General features: G+C 35.8%; 1 protein-coding gene across 15 annotated transcripts in view; it reads left to right on the top strand.

The window, feature by feature from the left end:
- The window catches only part of LOC119696000 (aminopeptidase O (putative)), a 172,489-nt gene that overhangs the window by 66,822 nt on the left and 87,164 nt on the right, over positions 1-18,503 (top strand). For 12 of the 15 annotated variants that reach the window (XR_005255474.1, XR_005255473.1, XM_038125423.1 and 9 more), the window contains 2 exons: positions 4,251-4,294; positions 10,353-10,413. Coding sequence is in view for 11 of the 15 variants with exons in the window: in XM_038125423.1 (XP_037981351.1) it covers positions 4,251-4,294; positions 10,353-10,413 (105 nt within the window). In the remaining 4 variants the exon portion in view is untranslated. Of the gene's footprint in view, positions 1-4,250; positions 4,295-10,352; positions 10,414-16,410; positions 16,506-18,503 lie in introns of all 15 variants that reach the window. The other 3 variants (XR_005255475.1, XR_005255476.1, XM_038125422.1) reach the window with 1 other exon arrangement.

The following is an 18,503-nucleotide window of genomic DNA, read 5'->3' as shown; positions in this document are numbered from 1 at the left end:
AAATTATTGAGAAGAGAATTTTAACATAATACTGGTTTTTGGTCACTGAAAAATGCAAATGTGATAGGGCTGTATCCAATTAAAATGCATTTTCTGTCTTTGTAAGAAATATTTAACATTGTGGGTTTTGTTGGGGTCTGGTATAGGTAGATAAGGAATCACAGCAGGAGTTTTAAATGCAGAAGCAATGAAGTCAAGTTAGTACAAAGTTTCTTATTCAAGATCCTTCTTGAACAAACATGCTGTCAGTGATTAAATGAATAAAAGATTAAAAATAAATAGAGGTGCAGATGGCAAGTTTAAATATTATAGTGCTATACTTTTCACCTTGTCCAGAATAACTGTAAAAGTTCCCAGGTTTAGGAATTGTGGGAATGAGGGAAAGTAAAACAGTGAAAAATTGCCCACCTTATGAATACTAGTCTTGTTTTAAGTGCTGTTTGTAGTAATTTTCCCAGATGGGAGCTGCAGGTGCAAGGAAATTACTTCAGATGTGAAACATTAATCAGTTTGCCTTTTTCCTTCATTTTGCTTGCATGCTTAGTAGATTTTTAATAGTAGCTTTATTTTAGTTGAGTTTGCAACAGATGAGTAACACAAATCTGGAATCTTTGAGAAGGATTAAAAAAAAATATTCCATTTTTCTTTTTATGAGAGAATTCACTTACTAATTGCTTTGAGTGACCTTTAAAATAATGGAGTGTTTTGACTATAAATAAAAAGAAAGAAGTGCAAATTGCTGGTACTCCTAACAGAGTTAAAGCTGTTGTTCCATTTTATCTTGAAATAAAATAACTTGGAAACTGAATTGTTTGCAGATTTTGATTTTCTGTTGGTTCTGTCTGTTATAAGGGGCAACAAATTGACTTTTGACTAAAGCTAGACGGAGGTTGCATTACCTGGGGCGTACACTGTTAAGCTGTCTGGCTAATGATTGCGGCCTGTTAATAAAGCATACAGTGGAGGAGTCTTGCTTACTCTGGACAGGAAGTTGTCTCTTTGTAGGTGCAGTCTGGAATTGTCACCAAAAGCCAGAATAATGTCTAGGGAAGGAATTCCAAATAAACAGGACTCTAGAAGGGTGCTCACTATTTATTTTTCCCACCTAGAAGGGACAAATTAATATTTTCCGCTTAGTTATGTCATTCACAAACTCCAATTTTTTTAGGAATAGTTTGAGTGGATAATTCCTTCAAGGAACTGGATGCAAGTGTAGTCAAAGTTTATTTGTTGCAAAGTGACTGTCCATTTGGACCTATCCCTTTCAGTCATGACATCTCCATTGTTTTTATCCACTGCATTATATTCCAGTTAGGGAATTTGAACAAAAGTATCTGTTGGTTGTAGAGTACTTGAAATGTCTGGATTTGAGGTTTTAATATGAAGACATAATTTGTCTTTTAATATTGAGTGTTCTTTTTTTTTGATATCAATATGTGCGATCAGGGAGAGGTACTTGCCTGATGCTCCAAAACAGTTCAAGGGTAGAAACTTGCTGGCCATTACTCAAGACAAAAGTTGGAGTAGTAATAAAACATCTTTTGGAATGAAATAAAAGGTCTTCTAAAACCACATACATCTAGTTAATGCTTTAACTAGCCTTCATTTCCAGTTACTTCTTTCAACCTACTTCTCAGTTTTTGTGTCTTGGCTCTACTTTCTTTTGACTCAGATACAGTACATCCATTAACAGAGCAAAGAAAATTTCTCCTTGATGTCAAGTTCACAGTCTGTATACAGATTTCATCTGCCCAGCAGAAGCCCAGAGTTAAAACTGTGATTAAAGTTATTGGCTTCAGTCAGGACTATGGTGAGAGTGGATGAGAGTCACCAGGGAATTCAATTATGATGGGCTAGCAGATCCTTAGTAAATGTGTAGAATTCATTCTTTCAACAGTTTTTTGAGCTTGGCCAAATGTCAGTAGAATTCCACAAACTGCAGAATAACAGTCTCTTTATACAGAGAAAAGTTGTTTTCTAGCCTCAGGGTCTCTATCCAGGTAAGAACAACAGGAATATATAAGAAAGTGTTATTATTTGATCAGTTTGTTAATATTGCAGCACTGTGGTAGCATGTAGTTTCTAACTCATATATTCTTTATGCCTTCATTAAATTACTTGCAACAAAAACAAAAACCCCCCCAAACTATAATTTGCTTTATGGTCTGAACCAGAATTTATTTATGATTACAATAGTCATCCACAAGTGTTTGCTTCAAAGTGTAAAATAACTAAATCATCTTAAAGAAGTGGCATCAAATCTTAAAAACCCCCACATTATCCTCTGACCTTTCTCCTTGGCACTTCTGAACCATTTCATCTGTGGAGGAAGAAAAAGTAGCCTAAGAGTAAAATTTCACTGCAGACAGTTAAAATGAAAAAATTAAAAACAGCTGAAAAGTCAGACCTATAATGAGATGCGTCATGCAGCATTGATAATAGGCAAATGTTAAAAGCCATGCTAATATGAGGTAAGTGGTAATTTGCTTTCCTACTCTGTTTTGGAGCATTGAAAAATAAGATATGATAGATTAATCCTAATTTTAAGAAGGCCTCTAGAATGACAGTGCCTTTTTCATGATGTTTGGAACACAAAGAAGATGCTTAATTTCATAGTATAGTATACAGATTATAAAACCATTCACTGTATGATTGATTATGAAAAGTTGATGGAATCTAACCAGGGAATCTAGCTGCATTAATGTATACACAGTGCAAATAGTGTGAAGGATAACCACTTATTCACACACTTTTGAAATAACTCTAACAATGATCTTTCTTATACCATATCCTTATTGTATGTACATGTATTTACTTTGTATCTCCAGCAAAACTTCCACAAGTGGAAGGAGACAGTAGTTTTCTGTTTATATACAGAATAATGTAATGTCTACAGCAAAACTACAAGTAGTTGTATGAAATAATGGGCTTTCACACATCATCATCATCATCATCATCATCATGTCTGCAATACACTGTGACTGGGACAAAATGACTCCTGTCACAGTTAATGATGGCGTTCTTGCCACAGCAACATCGAGCCGAGCATTATGTAATTTACTTTTTGTTATAAGCCAATTTTGCAGCCACTGCAATGCAGCCTGAGTCTCACTTATATGTAAAGAAGGAAGGCTTAACTGTGTTACCAGTAGTTTCAATTTGCAATCAGTCTTATTTTGATTCCCTAACAATGCCATACTCAGACAGAGAAACAGTATTGCTTCTTGACTGTTATGGCATGGTCCATAAATAAAAGATTTCTGCCTTTTAGGAAACATTCTTTAAGACCTTAGAGAGCAACAGTTTGCTCTCTCTCTGTTGTTGTACAGTACAGTCAGTCAGCCTGTACTTGTATACTGAAGTGAGGAACATTATTAGCCTATGAAACTTGTCTCCACAAAGATCAGTATTAATAAAGCAGATGAATTGGTTGTATGAAACAGCATATAAATTAATAATTAACATTAATAAATCTTATTATTATGTGATTGTTCAAAGGAGTGTATTCTGTCAAAGTGATTGTCATGAAAATCGAGTTATGTAGAACACAGGGTGTCAGAGAACCTTTTAAGGACGTCAGGTGTAACTTTCTTAAGAGGGCTTATCATACCCTTATCATGTGTATGATAGTAATGCTCTTCCACTGGCATTGCATTGTCTTTGTAAAACCACAAAAGAAATTCTAGCTACCTTTTATTTGAAGAATTTACTCCTTAGATGATGTGGTTATCAACAATATTGCAATTTTTGTCACAGAATGATGAGTAGGTGTGATCTAACCAGGCATGTGCGCTAAGGAGGAAAAAGCTTTATGTAGTTATGTAATTAAGGACAATGTGATAACATAAGCACAGTGAAGAGGGCATAATTACATTTGTTGTTTCTTAACTTTTGTATGTAAATCTGCAGCCTTTAACAGTTTTAAATATAGTTTGTGTGTGTCTATTATAGACAAAATTAAAGTAGGAATGTGGAATTGTGTTGAAATAGTCAGCAGGTTTTTCAAGCCCATTTTCTTTCAATGCTGACAGTCCTTGCTTGAATGAGTTGGAAAACTGACAATATAATGTACATTGTATAAATAACAATATACATTATGTTGTCATTATATCACCATAGTGGATATATAAACTTTTCCCTATCATTCTGTTATCTGTAATCTCTCTAATCTTTAATCTCTCACTAGCACTGAAGACACAAGGTTATGGCTTCATAAACATACTAACTGTGCTCCTCTGTTCATTTTCCAGGATTTTCTTAGCATGCTGTTGGAAGACATTCCTAAACAAAAACAGTAAGTAAGAATTGGGCTAGAAAAGCCAAAGAAATATGTAGAAAGAAGATTTTAATATGTGCTAGCCAGAAATAGTGCTTGCCTGAAGATTCCCAATACAAATATGCACAAAAAATTATGAGACTTGTGGTTATCCTATACCATGCTCTCCCCAAACAGTGCCTTTAACTTGCATATCAGGTCACAGGTGACGTCCTGTGCCAGGCATAGCTGAAGTGCCAGGCATAGCTGCCTGCTCAAACTAACCTGTGGTTCTCCTGCCAGCTGCTTTTGGCATATGGCGCCCTACAGCAAGGACGCCAGAACTTTACTGTAAGTCTGGGATACCAGAGAAGATGGATTTTTTCATGTAGTCTGATACCATCCCCTCTCAGTCATAGATTGCGCTGCATGAGGAAAGATGGAAAACATGAATGTAAATTGAGCGTTAATTGCCTGACATGTCCTTCAAAATACTCCTGTGTGTGACTGTGACTGATTGAAGATGATAGTCATTAGCAGAACTTTGAGGCTTATATTTTGGGTGGTTCTGTGCTATTCTAGACTATGCTACAAATAAAGAGTCTTTTGTAGAGGAGCTTTACATGTTACAGTTTTAAAAAATATTCACTTGAAAAATACAGTGTTGAAGGCCAGGATTGCAAAAGTGTTCATAACTCCGTGTGAGTGCTTTGGAGTGAAAAAGAAGATGATGTTCATAGAAGTCAAATGTATTTAGTTCTTTAGTGAAATACTTTTGTTCCTAAGTGTTGAAGAACAGAGAAGCTAGTTACCATTGAGAAAATGTGTTTTGTGGCATCTCAGCTTTAATTTGGGTGCTTTTACATTCTCCAGTGATGTAGTGGATAATACTCTCTATATATGATTCAATATAGCTTCTAGCCCAAATATAACAAGTTATAGTATATGGAATAGATGTGGAAGTGATTTTTTTAATGGTATGATTATACATTGGCATGTTAAAAAAACTTCTGTTTTCCTTGCTTTTATTTTTTACTTGCGTTTCTCTGAACTCTAAACCCAGTGCAAAATGTTGTTGCATAAGCATCCATTTTTCTGCCTAAAAACATACTTAAACTTTCAATAAGACTAATGCAAAAGAAGTGTGGCTCCGTTTGTGATGCATCACATTCCACAATGTATGAAATAAATTTTAGATATATGGTAATTCATTTTACAGTCATATATATATAGCATATCTGAACTATCTATTGACAAAATTACCTGGCAGATAGCAGCAGCAATGCAAGGAATCTTGATATACAGAAGACCTTTATTTCTTATCTGCTGTGAGAATATTCTTTTCATTCTTAATACATTCTGTGGCTAGTACAGAAATACTCACCTGAAGTAAAAGAAAAAGGAGGAAAGATAAAAATCAAGTATTTTTAAAGACCATCTGCTGATGAGTGCTTTTTTGCACAAAGTTTGATGTAGAAATGAAGTGCATTTCAATATTAGAGCAAAAATACTGTGTAGCACATAAAACCTCTCAGACTTGTGCAGTTCTACCAAGTAAAATTTAAACTGTTTAAACTACGTACTTCAAATTTGACAAATATTAAGCACTCTAATACCCTATAGTTTGTGATGGAGGCTGGTCTCAATCATTTAAAAAAAATAGAAGTAAAGAGACATTTGTAGTAGGTAATCAAACCAAATCTTGTTTTCAGCTGTGGCAATGGGGCAAACTGTGTAGAACTTGGCTTATGGGAGACTTTTGTAATGAGAACAGGATGAACATTGGAAGAAAACTATCATGAAACAGTGTGGAAATTTTCTGTAGTTATTACACTGTAGTAATGTAACTTTAGCTTTCTACTATTGCATACAGAGACTGGATCTAAAAGATTCTCACCTCCAAGTACTTAATTCCTTTAGTTTTTATTCAAAGGAGATTTTTTTACTACATTCAGAGTAATGAGTAGCTCCAGGATCCAGATGTAACTTTTTATTGATTTTTGCTGCCTTCTGTAATTGAAGGAGGACAGTTCTATGCCTCCTTTATAGGGCTACTTCACTTCCTCCTCTGACTCAATTATAATGGCATGTTAGCTTCAGGAATCCATGCTGTGAGGCAGGATCCTTCTGTTTCTGGACTGCAGATGAACAGTGACATCAGATAAGCTGAGCAGTACCTTCTGGTCCTTTTTGATTTCTTAACTTGCCTTTAAGACTGATTATTTGTCTGAGTGAAGGACTAATGGAAACAACGCCAAACAAATATTGATCATTATTCTTCTCTGTTTACAAAGCCTTTTAAAATACTGCGTGCACTGGCTAGTGTCTCACATTATCCCTGCCTTTCTGTGGAAAACACTTCCCACCAAAAAGTTTTATTTACTTTTTATTTATGCACTGAGTCATTTTATTTACTCATATAATTTGAAACTTCACTACATTGAAACAAAGCAAACCAAACAAACGAAACACCAAGAAACCCCCTCTTACCTGTCTGTATATCAAAATGCAATAGATTTGATAAAACTCCAGTGGCTCTATTCTCCCCAAGGCTTGCACCCATAGTCTTTCCTGCAAGTTGATCCTTTCCATATGTGCCCAACATGTGAGCTGTGCAAAGAATCACTGTTTACCCTTGTAACAGAGGGTTTCACCAGTCTTAGATAAATCAGAGTTGCAGCTTATGCAGCTACTTTGTGACTGCAAAATATTTTTGAGCAGATCAGTTCTGATCATAGGGGTTTTCTGCTGGTATTTTTTATTTAATTTCATTCAATAAAGCAAGCAAATCTACTAATAAGCTATATAAGCTATGGTTTTAATAATACATGATAAACAAAGGAAGGCTTGTGTTATAGCTCTGCTATTTGTACTGTTAATAACCCAGGTTCACTAAGCACATTGCTTAGATGTCTTCACAAATAGTCAATTAAGTACAAAAATAGTGCTGCAATTTCAAATTACTCAGCTGTATAAGTGTATCTCTTTCTTTCACAATTGCTTTATTTGATTCACATGCACATTGTTGTGAATGCGGTGATTTTGAATGAGACAAGTGGCTGGTAGGCACCTAGCTACTGAAGCAAATAATTGTGAAAAATTATTCCCAGTTTCCCAGTGGTTTTGATTCCTCTTTTTCTTATGAGCCAAAATATATATGCTCGATAAAATCCAAAGAAAATTTATCGGTAGGAAGTTATGTCTTGTTGACAAAATCCCTAATCATTGTCTTTTGGTTTGCTCTAATAATGCTGCCATATTTAGCTGGAATAGTTCACTTTGAAAATTACTGACGTGTATAAATGTATGATGAAGCAGATATGCTTGTTTGCATATTTTCAGTTGGACATAGTAGACTTTTCTATCTTCCTTTACCTAAAAAGAAGTTGCACACTTTGATGCTTTTTCTCCTTGATTTAGGCATTAAGTGCGTTTTTGTTAAAATTTGTAGAGTACGTTAGAGCCTTGTGCACTGAAAACATCATGGATAGACATCTTTTATAATGCCAATTTTCTAATTATAATTAATGTTAGTATTTTACAGACTTTTTTTAAAATGTTGAATCTGAACTGTGTGTGTAATGTTAGGCTAGGCTGATTTGGCTTATCGTCTAAACAAACAGACGAGGGATGAGATAATGGATGTAACCACGTTCTCATTTTATAGTAGGGAGCTGTTGTACAAAGCAATTGAAGAAACTTGGTCTTGTAAGAATTAGTGCTAGTCAACTCAACACAGACCCCACTGTCCAATACCTTAACCAGAAGGCCATTCAGGAATTCACACAAACACCAGATTTAAGTCCTTACAGATGCTTAGCTGCAATGTAAGCAGGTGGTAAATGCCCTTACTGAACTGCAGTCTCTACAAATACCAGGCTCTCTGTTTTTTCTGTAAGACACTTGTGAGATGGCAGTCTGCTTGTGATAATTTTTGGAGGGTTATTTCTAAGTCAAACAATTTAGCAGAAGCATTTCCAACATCTTCATAGTTCTTCAGCACTGACAATTAAGAGATTCAGGGTAGATCTTTGCAATAGTCTGTTCATTGCTGTTGTATTTTTTAAAATAGTGAATGCCTCTTAAACAAATTGCTTTTTTGATAGGTGCCAACAGGAATATCCTAATTTGGAATTTAAAAAAGTACTTTTGCACAAGTACAAACAAAAAAGATTGCATATTGTTGTATGACAGGTGTTTTTCTGAAAATGTGGGTGCTGCAGGAAGAGAAAAAGCAGTGTTACTGGTTTTGTTCTTGAGAAAAACGGCAAACTTTTAGGAGAGACTGAGAAACTTTCTAGTGGTTTATGCCTGGATTAGCGTGGTGTCAGAACAGTGTGATTCCCCTGAGTGTCATAAGCTCATTTCAAAGTCAGTTTTTGAAACTAAATAGAGGGTATATTAAACAGATCTAAATAGCAAATATAATATAGGTTATTTTGCGGAGATTTTTTTCTCACACTATAGGTTTAGTTTCTGGGGATAGGGGAAAAAGGGATTAGCTGACATGGTGAAGCTGTGTTTCTTACGCCTTGGTAAGAAAAATTAAATCTGCAACTAAGGGAATTTTTCCCAGCTCCTAGATCTGCTTCAGCATTAGAACACTAAGCTGTATTGGGTTTAATTCATACAACAATAGATAACAAAAATGTTTATCCTGCTTATGCTTTTGGAGACAGAATAAATGGTACAGTCCAAGTGATCTACCTTTGCATGTATAACGTTTTGTTATCCGTTTTCTAGTTCTGTATGCACCCTTTTTTGTAACCAGACAGAAATAAGAAATCAAGACCATCTTCTTCTGGGGAAGTAAATTGACTGACTGGAAATCTTTCTCTTTATCACTGCTCCTAGTCAAGATACTCAGCTAATTTGACTTAACACTAGATGCCAATTTTTAGAGCACAGTGGTAAGATGAAGATAATCATAGTCTGAGGCATTAGCAGTCAAATGTTCTAAATTTAATAAGTTTGCACAAATAACAAGGAACAAGTCTAGCTATTTAGTCTTTTATTTTAATACACCACACAAGTATCACATATAAGTTCAGTTGTCTGTAGAAAACTGATTTATATAGTGATCTAATGCACACAATGGTGTTTTCCTGAAAGTTCAGAATCCTGGCTATGTGGAAATGCTCCTTCCTGACAGCTGATTATTTAAATCATCTGATCAGTTAAAAGTGTTTATTGGGTTGTTTGCCTTCCTGATTCAGAGCTTGGAAATGGCTGTTCTTTTCATGAATGCTTTCTTGGTTGAGTCTACATTATATATGTGAAAGTAACTGCAATTAGAATGAATCTTGCCAAGGCATTACCATGCAGAGGAGCATACACATATGTTCTTATTCTCAGAATATTTTTATTCATCAAGGGCTTACTTAACTTCACTTTTTCAGTACTTGCATGTGTGAATATTTTTTTAATTATTTAAATTTTATTTCTTTATTTTTATTTGTCTTCGCTGCAAGTTGGGAAGTCTTTCACCAGAGTTGAAGTAAATACCACAATAGCTGCCTACAAAAGTAAAAGCGCAAATATAGTTTCCGAATTTACAAATACTCATGTGTATGGTTATTTCAGTCTGACACAGCTTCATAATGACAAACTATTTCCTTTTGTAGGGAAATAAAGCTCCAGACTATTCTGTGACTTCACTGTGAATCAAGATATAGAGAAAGCGCAGAAAGGACTAAATTAAAGTGTACTAGACATTTAGTAACTTTGAGAAATAATATCTATCAGTGCTTTTTAAAACCCTAAAGTTTATTCATGTAACAAGAAGTAGAGCACCCCTTCATACTTTACATGTTTCATAGATGTAGTTTACCACATAACACTTTCTCCATCAATCCTTATCAGCACTAAATTTATGGTTTGACTTTTAAGTACACAAAACCTGATCTACCTTTAATTTGCTCATCAGACCTCTGATGGTTTTATTCATTAAAAGAAAAAACAAAAATGATTTTTCTTTAGTACTTCAGTACAACCAATACTTGAATTTAGAAGGTTTGCCTAGCTTTTAAAGGGTTATTTTTCACTTGAAAAAAAGTTGATTTTTTTGCATATCTTCTAATTTTTTTTTTTTTTAAAGGTCTGGGTTAACTGTAGAAAGTATCTTCCAGAACTGGCTGGATACTTCTGGAATACCAAAGGTAAATATAAATACCAGGTCACAGTTATTTCTGGAGTCTTGATTTTCTTGTTGCATTATTTATTTTTTAAATCACTACCTGATCTTGTAACAGGTATAATATTAAATAAACAGTTTTGATGATGACTCCTTTCCCCATCTTTGTATGGCTTTAGCTTTTACCAATTGCAGGTTTTTCTTCTACAATGGTCTCAACAAACCTGCAAAAGGGCAAATCTTACAAAATTTATCCTATAAATTAATGTTGTAGTCATATGAAAGTATACTTTACAGTATAATGATGGAGCCTACTAAATGCAAGGAGCATTGTTCACAGTTGTTGGAATATGAATTACTTGAAAGCATTACTACTTTCAAGTAATGCTTGATCGTAGTAATTAAATGTTAAATTATTTGTGCTTTCATAACTTGTGAATTTTGTGACTTGCTTGTAAATCTGCTGCATAGATAACATCTATTATTGGTGTTCCATCATTGAGACTGAGCTTTGTTTTCTGCTTTTGATGCTAGAATGTTTTTTAATAGTTTAAATTTTGTGAACTAAAAATGCTTAGTTGCATCTGTGCTATGTGAAGTCTCTGATTATTCATTTTGGACCAAAACTGGGATGAGATAACAAATGGTATCTGTACATTAATCTTCGTAAAACCCAATTTTATTCAAAGTAATTTTTAGCATACACTCAGGACTCAGTTTCTAACTGATTTCCCCTAAGCAGGCATCCTCTAGGATGCTTGTGATTTTTCCTGCCTAGTGCTTGAATTTGTTTCCACTTGCATTAGTATTTAAAAAAAAAAAAACAACACCAACTTTTAAAAGATGAATGTTAAGTTGTGGTTTCCATGTGCAAAAGTGTGGATGCTTAGGCAGCATGACTGAGTGAGCATGTTTGCAGGTAGAATGGACAAAACTGGAGAGCTCTGACAGTGCTCAGAGAACCTGATCTGTACCCAGACACTGTGGTTGAGCTCTTCCCTTGACAGCTTGAGAGATGTGTGTGTCCATTGATGCCTGTAGGCTGTAGAAGGCTTTTGGGAAAGATGTACCCTGAGATCAAAATGCTTTGAAACTATTTGAATAAGCTGTAAAATCAAAGCAGAGGGGTTTTTTTTGTTGTTGTTGTTGTAAAGTTATTGAAAATAAAATTAACTTTAATTAGAAGGGAGAAAAGGAATGGATAGTATCATCATGCGTCTTGATGCTCAGTCCTAGAAGAGGACCTTGATTTTAATTCTATGTTCAATCAAGGTTTTATTTTTGGTTAAAAAATGGCACACATTGTCAAACAGCTGATTCAGTATATGGAGGAGGTTGATGTTGCATAGCTGTAGCTCTAAGAGGCTGAACTGGCTCCTGAAATGTAACAGTTTTCTTGCATTTTATCTACACATATCTTTTTAAGGATGTTCTTTATTAATGTCTGACAATCAACTTATAATCACAAATTAGGAAGATAGGAGCAAACTAAAGAATTGGAAATGGTTTTGACCAATGTGCAAACTAAACTCTGTTTTCCTGAGTACCACAAGTTGCTCAGAATGAATAGTGAGTAGTTTCATTATATGCTGCAAGCATTTGTTGCTCATGTAAACAACATCTCTCTCCCTCTCTCTCTCTCTCTCTCTCTACCCCCTTAATAATATTGTTGATCATAAATTTGTAAATGTTTTGGGTTGAAAGGGACATTAAAGATCATCTAGTTCCAATCCCCCTGCCATGGACAAGGACACCTTCCACTAGAACACATTACTCAGAGCACCATCCAACCTGGCCTTCCAGGGATGGAGCATACACAGCTTTTCTGGCAAACCTGTTCCAGTGCTTTACCACTCTCATAGTAAAAAACTTCCTCCTCATATCTGATCTAAAACTTCTGTCTCAGTTTGAATCCATTCTCTTCCCCCTCGTCCTGGCTCTACATACTCTGTAAAATGCATTTTTCCATTTTCCTTGTAGGCTCCCTTCAGGTACTGGAAGACTGCAATTAGGTCACCCTTTCTCTCTTCCAGGCTGAACAAACCAAACTCTCTCAGCCTTTCTTCACAGGAGAGGTGCTCCATCCCTCTGATCATGTTGGTAACCCTCCTCTGGACTCACTCCCACAGGTCCATATCCTTCCTTGTGCTGGGACCCCAGAGCTGGATGCAGGGTTCCAGGTGGGCTCTCACCAGAGCAGAGCAGAGGGGCAGAATCCCTTCCCTGGCTCTGCTGCCCATGCTGCTTTGGATGCAGCCCAGGACACGTTTGGCTTTCTGGGCTGGGAGTGCCCATGGCTGGGTCATGTCCAGCCTCTCACCCACCGGCACCCCCAAGTCCTTCTCCCCAGGGCTGCTCTCCATCTGTTCATCCCCAGCCTGTGTCGGTACCGGGAGTTGCCCTGACCCAGGTGCAGAACCTTGTACTTGCTCTTGTTAAACCTCAGGAGATTCACATGGGCCCAGTTCTTGAGCTTGTCCAGGTCCCTCTGGATGGCATCCTGTCCTTCAGGTGTGTCAACAGCACCACTCAGCTTGGTGTCATCCACAAATTTGCTAAGGTGCACTTGATCCTTATGTCTGTGTCATTAATGAAGATATTTAATAACACAGGTCCTAATACTGATGCCTGAGGGACCCCACTTGTCACTGATGTCCATTCAGACTCTGAGTCATTGACTGCTTCCTTCTGGATGCAACTGGCCAATCACTTTCTTATCCATCTAATAGTCCACCCGTTGATTTGCTCCCTCTCCCATTTAGACAGAAGGATGTTGTGTCAAAGGCTTTACAGAAGTCCAGATAAATGACATCCATAGCCCTTCTCTTGTCCACTGGTGGAGCCAGAGAAGGCTACTGAGTTGGTCAGGCAGGACATGCCCTTGATGGGCATCTCAAATCACTTCCCTGTCCCCCATGATCTTTCCAGTCACAGAGATGATGCTGACAAGTCAGTAGTTACCAGGGTCCTCTTTTTTGCCCTTTATAAGATGATTTATACTTGTTGTCTTCATCACTTGCCAGAGTCTTATGGGAACCAACTTTCATTTTATTGGAAGAACTGAAGTTGTCATTCAGTGAATAGGAAACCTTATTTCCTTTATGCTTTATTAAATCATTAGAGGAGCCTTTACTCCTGAAATCCAGACTGTAGTGGTTGCTTAGTAGCTCTCAATATGTTTGTAGCTATAGTGTAAGTATGCCTATAATTACTGATTACAGAACTGTAAATCTGTAGATCTACTTGTGTGGTTTACAGGATCTTTAAAAGTATTTAGATTATTTCAGCAAACTAATAACCTGGATAATTTGATGAATCCATATGAAGGCACATAAGGACACAACTTACATGCAAATGAACTACATTAAAAAATCCAGGTACATGAAGTACAGATGAGCTGCATTATAAATAGCAGTCCAGGAATGGTACAGAATTTAATCTCTCTCATATGGTTTACTAGGTGAGTGGACTAGGGTGTGTTCACAGGAAGATTTCTGTCAGCTCCTTTGGGCACAGTCATACAACAGAGCCAGTCAGTCAGTGTAAGCAGGATGAGGTACGAAGTACCCGCTACAACTGACTGCCTTCTTTCTATACTGAAGGAAATTAAAAGCAGCTGTTGAATATGTCCCAAATATGTCCCAAAGGCAAATATCCCAAATATGTCTTCAAATATGTCCCAAAGGCATAGAAGCAGCATCCTGCATCCTACACACAAGATCCAACACCTTTCTGTTTATAACCCTTGTTATACTGGTTCTGACACTCTTAATACTGCAGCCCCTACTATGAGAAAGTACTTGACTTTTTAAATTACAAATACTAAGGCTTCACTGCATTTGCAGAGGAAATCTCCTTACTGGAGAGATTATACTTTGTAATGGAATTGGGAAATGTGCATAATAATGTACTAAAGTCCCAATATGATTGCTTTATATCCCTCTCATACAACAATTTTTGTATTTTATACTTGCTGTGGTGCTTCTGTGTTTATATTTTCATGTTTTGGTGGATTTTGGACAGAAAATTCATGCCATTCACTGAGTATAAAGAAAATTCACCTCAAGTGGTTCATTTAGAGCAGTGGCTATCAAGGTGATTTCAAGAATTCTCTTCTGTGTTCATATTCACATCTATCCTCTGAAAGCAGCTGGTACTATTTAAAATTCAGTAACCAAAGGGTCACTTAAAACCAGAGTTCTTACCCCACCCCTTAGTTCACTATCTTCACAACAGTGTCCAGCTTAAGGACACTGTAAGGGTACAAAAAAGTATGCAAAAGATGCATAAGGGTAAATACTTTACACTCCCCAGATTGCTGAAACAATTTTACCATCTTCCTTGCGGTACAGGAATCTTATATTCTTTACATTTTGTATTCTTTGTGGTCATAAGTCATGTCATCTGTCTAACTGAAGACTCTCTAGTCCTTTACTTGTGCTTTGTTACATTTGCCATTCCAAGCTCTCTCTCCAACTCTGTCCAGGGAACTGCAGATTTATAGATATAGATGATATAGAGATACACATATGCCCCTTTATACTTGCAGCTTAAAGCTGTCAAAACTTTAATATTTGTCAGTTTCTATTACTGTTTCACTCCTGGAAAAGTTATTTGGTCTTTTCTAAATACTGGGCTAGTTTCCAGGCTCAGGTATATACTAGCAGTAATCAAGAATAAGTTGATGTAAGGGGGTCATAAGAATAAATAAAATCAGAATTTGGCTTGCTGCCATGAAAAAGTAATTCTGCATACCACCTAATGTTTTCGATTTGTTATTTTCTAAAGCATTAAAGATTAATGTTACGAAAAAGAAAATGTGGTTATAACCTGGCCAATTCTTCCTTACACGGAAGAGTGCCACTGCACAATGCTTGGTTTCAGGCTTGCTGAGCAGAGTTTTCTCACATGCAAAACAATAAGGAATATAAAAGATGAAAAGAAAGCAGTTCTCAAATACAAATTTTCATGAGGGCTTTTTCCTGGGGATGCTTCATAGTGGTGTTAAATAAGGTGAAGTATATTGCATGGTTGAAAATACCTTTTATTAAATTATGCAACTTTCAGTATGTGCTACTGTCTCAGCGGTGACTCACTGGGGGATTACAGCAACTTTTCATCATGTGCAAATAGTAATGAGTTAATACCACTAACTTTTGAAAATGAGTTAAGCTAGCAAGGAGTAGCATCAAAAGAACCAAATACTTTTACAACTGGAAAACACCTATGAAATCATTGCAGTCCACTTCATACTGGCTCATGAGGATTTGCTTTCCTAAGTACAATTCTATTGTTTCTTTCAGTATGTGCAGTGTTTAATTAGAATTTAAGGCTAAAAGGCTATATGCCTCTTTAGATAAAAAGATTTTCTCAGCTCTGCACAAATTTGTCTTTGTCTTGTATTGACAAGTTACTATTACCTGGTGGTTTTTTTTATTCTATCCTAGATAATTAACATTTTTAAAATAAGCTTTAAGTTTTTCCCCCTTTCTGAACTCTGTTGTACACTGTTTGACAAGTAGTTCAATAAACATTAGGTGGTCTCTGCATTGCATGAACTTCTAAATGTATTTAACTCATTCCAGTTTAAATCGCTTTTTCTTTTTCTTTTGAAGTGGCACATGCTATTATTTACTGTTAAATTTCTGATATTGATTCTTTCTTGCCTGTGTATTTCAGTTGGTGTCTTGTATAGTGAAAATCATCTTCTCCACATTCACTCTCCAGTTGAAAAAAAAGGGGGGGAAAAAAAGTAGAGTGGTTGGCCTCCTCCTTCATGATTTTTAGTTTCCAATATATCCTACACTGTCTCAGTATCACATAATGAGTCAGGTTGAAAAGGACTACAGGGGGTCATCTGGTCCAACCTCCTGACTCAAGCAGGGTCATTCTAGAGCACATTCCACAGGATTGCATCCAGGCAGTTCTTGAATATCTCCAGTGAGGGAGACTCCACAACCTTTCTGGGCAACCTGTTCCAGTGTTTGGTCACCCACACAGTAAATTTCTTCCTCGTGTTCAGGTGGAACTTCCTGTGCATCAGTTTCTGCCTATTGCCTCTTCTGCTATTACTCAGCACCACCAAGGAGACCTGGAATTGCCAACACATATTTCAGAGTATGTACAACTCTTAGTGTAACTTGAGAGACTACTGTGCCATGTTTTCTAATCTTGAATGAACACTGGAGTACAGCTTCCAGCAGTTACAGCAGTAAGAATTTTGCCATTTATTTTTTTGCCAGTTCTTTTCTCCTATCTGCACTGCTTTTTGTGGCTGTGATAAAGCAATAGTTTAATGTCCATATACTAATGGACTTATTTGTAAATCATCAACATATATGGAAATACACAGTCAAAATAAATCTTCTGGTAGTGAATATTAATTTATTAATAGTATTTCTGGTTTTGTTTGTAAATGGTTAATTCTTGGATTTGAGCAACCTGGTCTAGTGGAATGTGCCCCTATCCATGGCAGATGAGTTAGGACTATATATTCTTTAGAGTCCCTTTCAATCCACACCATTCTGTGATTCCATGATTGTCCTATTTGAAGAAGAAATGGATTGCAAAGAAAACTCATAGCAAAGCTGTTTAAAAATTTGAACTGAAATGCAATTTTTGAAGGGTTCTAAATCAATGTAAGTAGAGTACTTTTGTGGTTTTATAAATTTTAGGAGGATGTTACAGCAGCAATTCAAGCCCTTAATATGATTTCTGCTAAAGCAACATGTTGTTAAGAAGGGTCCTGGCTTTTGCCCCAGTTCTAAGCTTTATAGACTTCCTGTTTCCTTTTACTAAGACAAAAGTACAAGTGAAGGGATAGCTCTTCAGGAAAATGCTTTATAGGTTAACAGTTATAGTCAATGACTAACAAACCAACCACACTGAAATGTTTTTTAAAAGAATGGTCTTACGAAACTACTGAATTATCTTTAGCATGTGTTCACCCAGGTTTTACAGAGGGTACCCGAACATTTTTCTTACATTAAAACCATTCTTGCTAGATCAGAATGTAAGTTAAAGCTATGGATTGTTAACACTTGCTATTTTTTGTTATTGTTAGTTATGCCTTATATTGCAATTATTTTTCTGGATGTACATAATAACTACATATTGGTAGATAGCAACATTGGAACCAAATACACAAGTGAAATGCGCATTTTTTGTTGAGATACAGTAAATTAGTAGGTATTGGCAGTGAAAATGATCTCTTAAGTACAAAAATCTCATTCAAACATAAATAATTTGGAGAAAAAACAGGAAATGGGTATAATTTTCTTCAGTACTCAATAGAGTTCAATACTGAATCTGTTAGATGAGTTTCAAAATTGGTGTTAAATATTAGTTCCAAGAACAAAATGTTGCTGCTTAAATACCGAAGTTTGAGGCTTACTTCTTGGTTAGTTTTTTATCTGAAGATAGAGATTTTTGTATGTATTTTACTGTGAGTGCAGAAAATATAACTGATGGTTGAATTCTATCTGAGAAATAATTTGAAGAAACTGTAGCAGCTATCTTAAGATATGTGCTTATTTTTGTACATGGAAACCACACTTTGAATAATAGACACTTCCCCTCAAGAAAATTGGTTTGTTTGTTTTTCTTTTTTTCTATGTTAGCAAGGTTGCAAATTGGAAGATGAAATGATCTTTCTAAAGTTCTTAAAAATGCATTTGAGTATAGGTCAACAATATAAAATATTTAATATCTTCTGTAATGATAACAAGCACAGTAAGAAAGTTTTTGAATATGAATCACCAGTGCTGAGGTTTTTCTGAAATGGTTTTTCTGTCAATGTACTGACAACATTACATCTAATTTTCTTAGAAGAAGGGATTTAGGAAAATATAAAAATGTAATCAAACAATGTTATGGTACTATAGCATGCATAAAATTTGCATGAATTATGAAGATAAACAAATCAAGAGATACTTTGTCTTTATGTTCTTGACTCTGAAAAATGCTTTAGGTAAAGACTATCCACCTGAAAGTTCTTCTAGATAGATTATGTATACAGAGAATTTTGGTATTTTGTTTGTAACAAGCTATAAAAAAAGTTCTAAGGTCAGTTATTATTTAGATAGATTCTGTGTTGATCTAAAGAAGGGCATTGGC

This window comes from Motacilla alba, chromosome Z, assembly GCF_015832195.1.
Source record: "Motacilla alba alba isolate MOTALB_02 chromosome Z, Motacilla_alba_V1.0_pri, whole genome shotgun sequence".
Taxonomy (NCBI): domain Eukaryota; kingdom Metazoa; phylum Chordata; class Aves; order Passeriformes; family Motacillidae; genus Motacilla; species Motacilla alba.
This window is presented reverse-complemented; position numbering and strand designations above follow the sequence as displayed.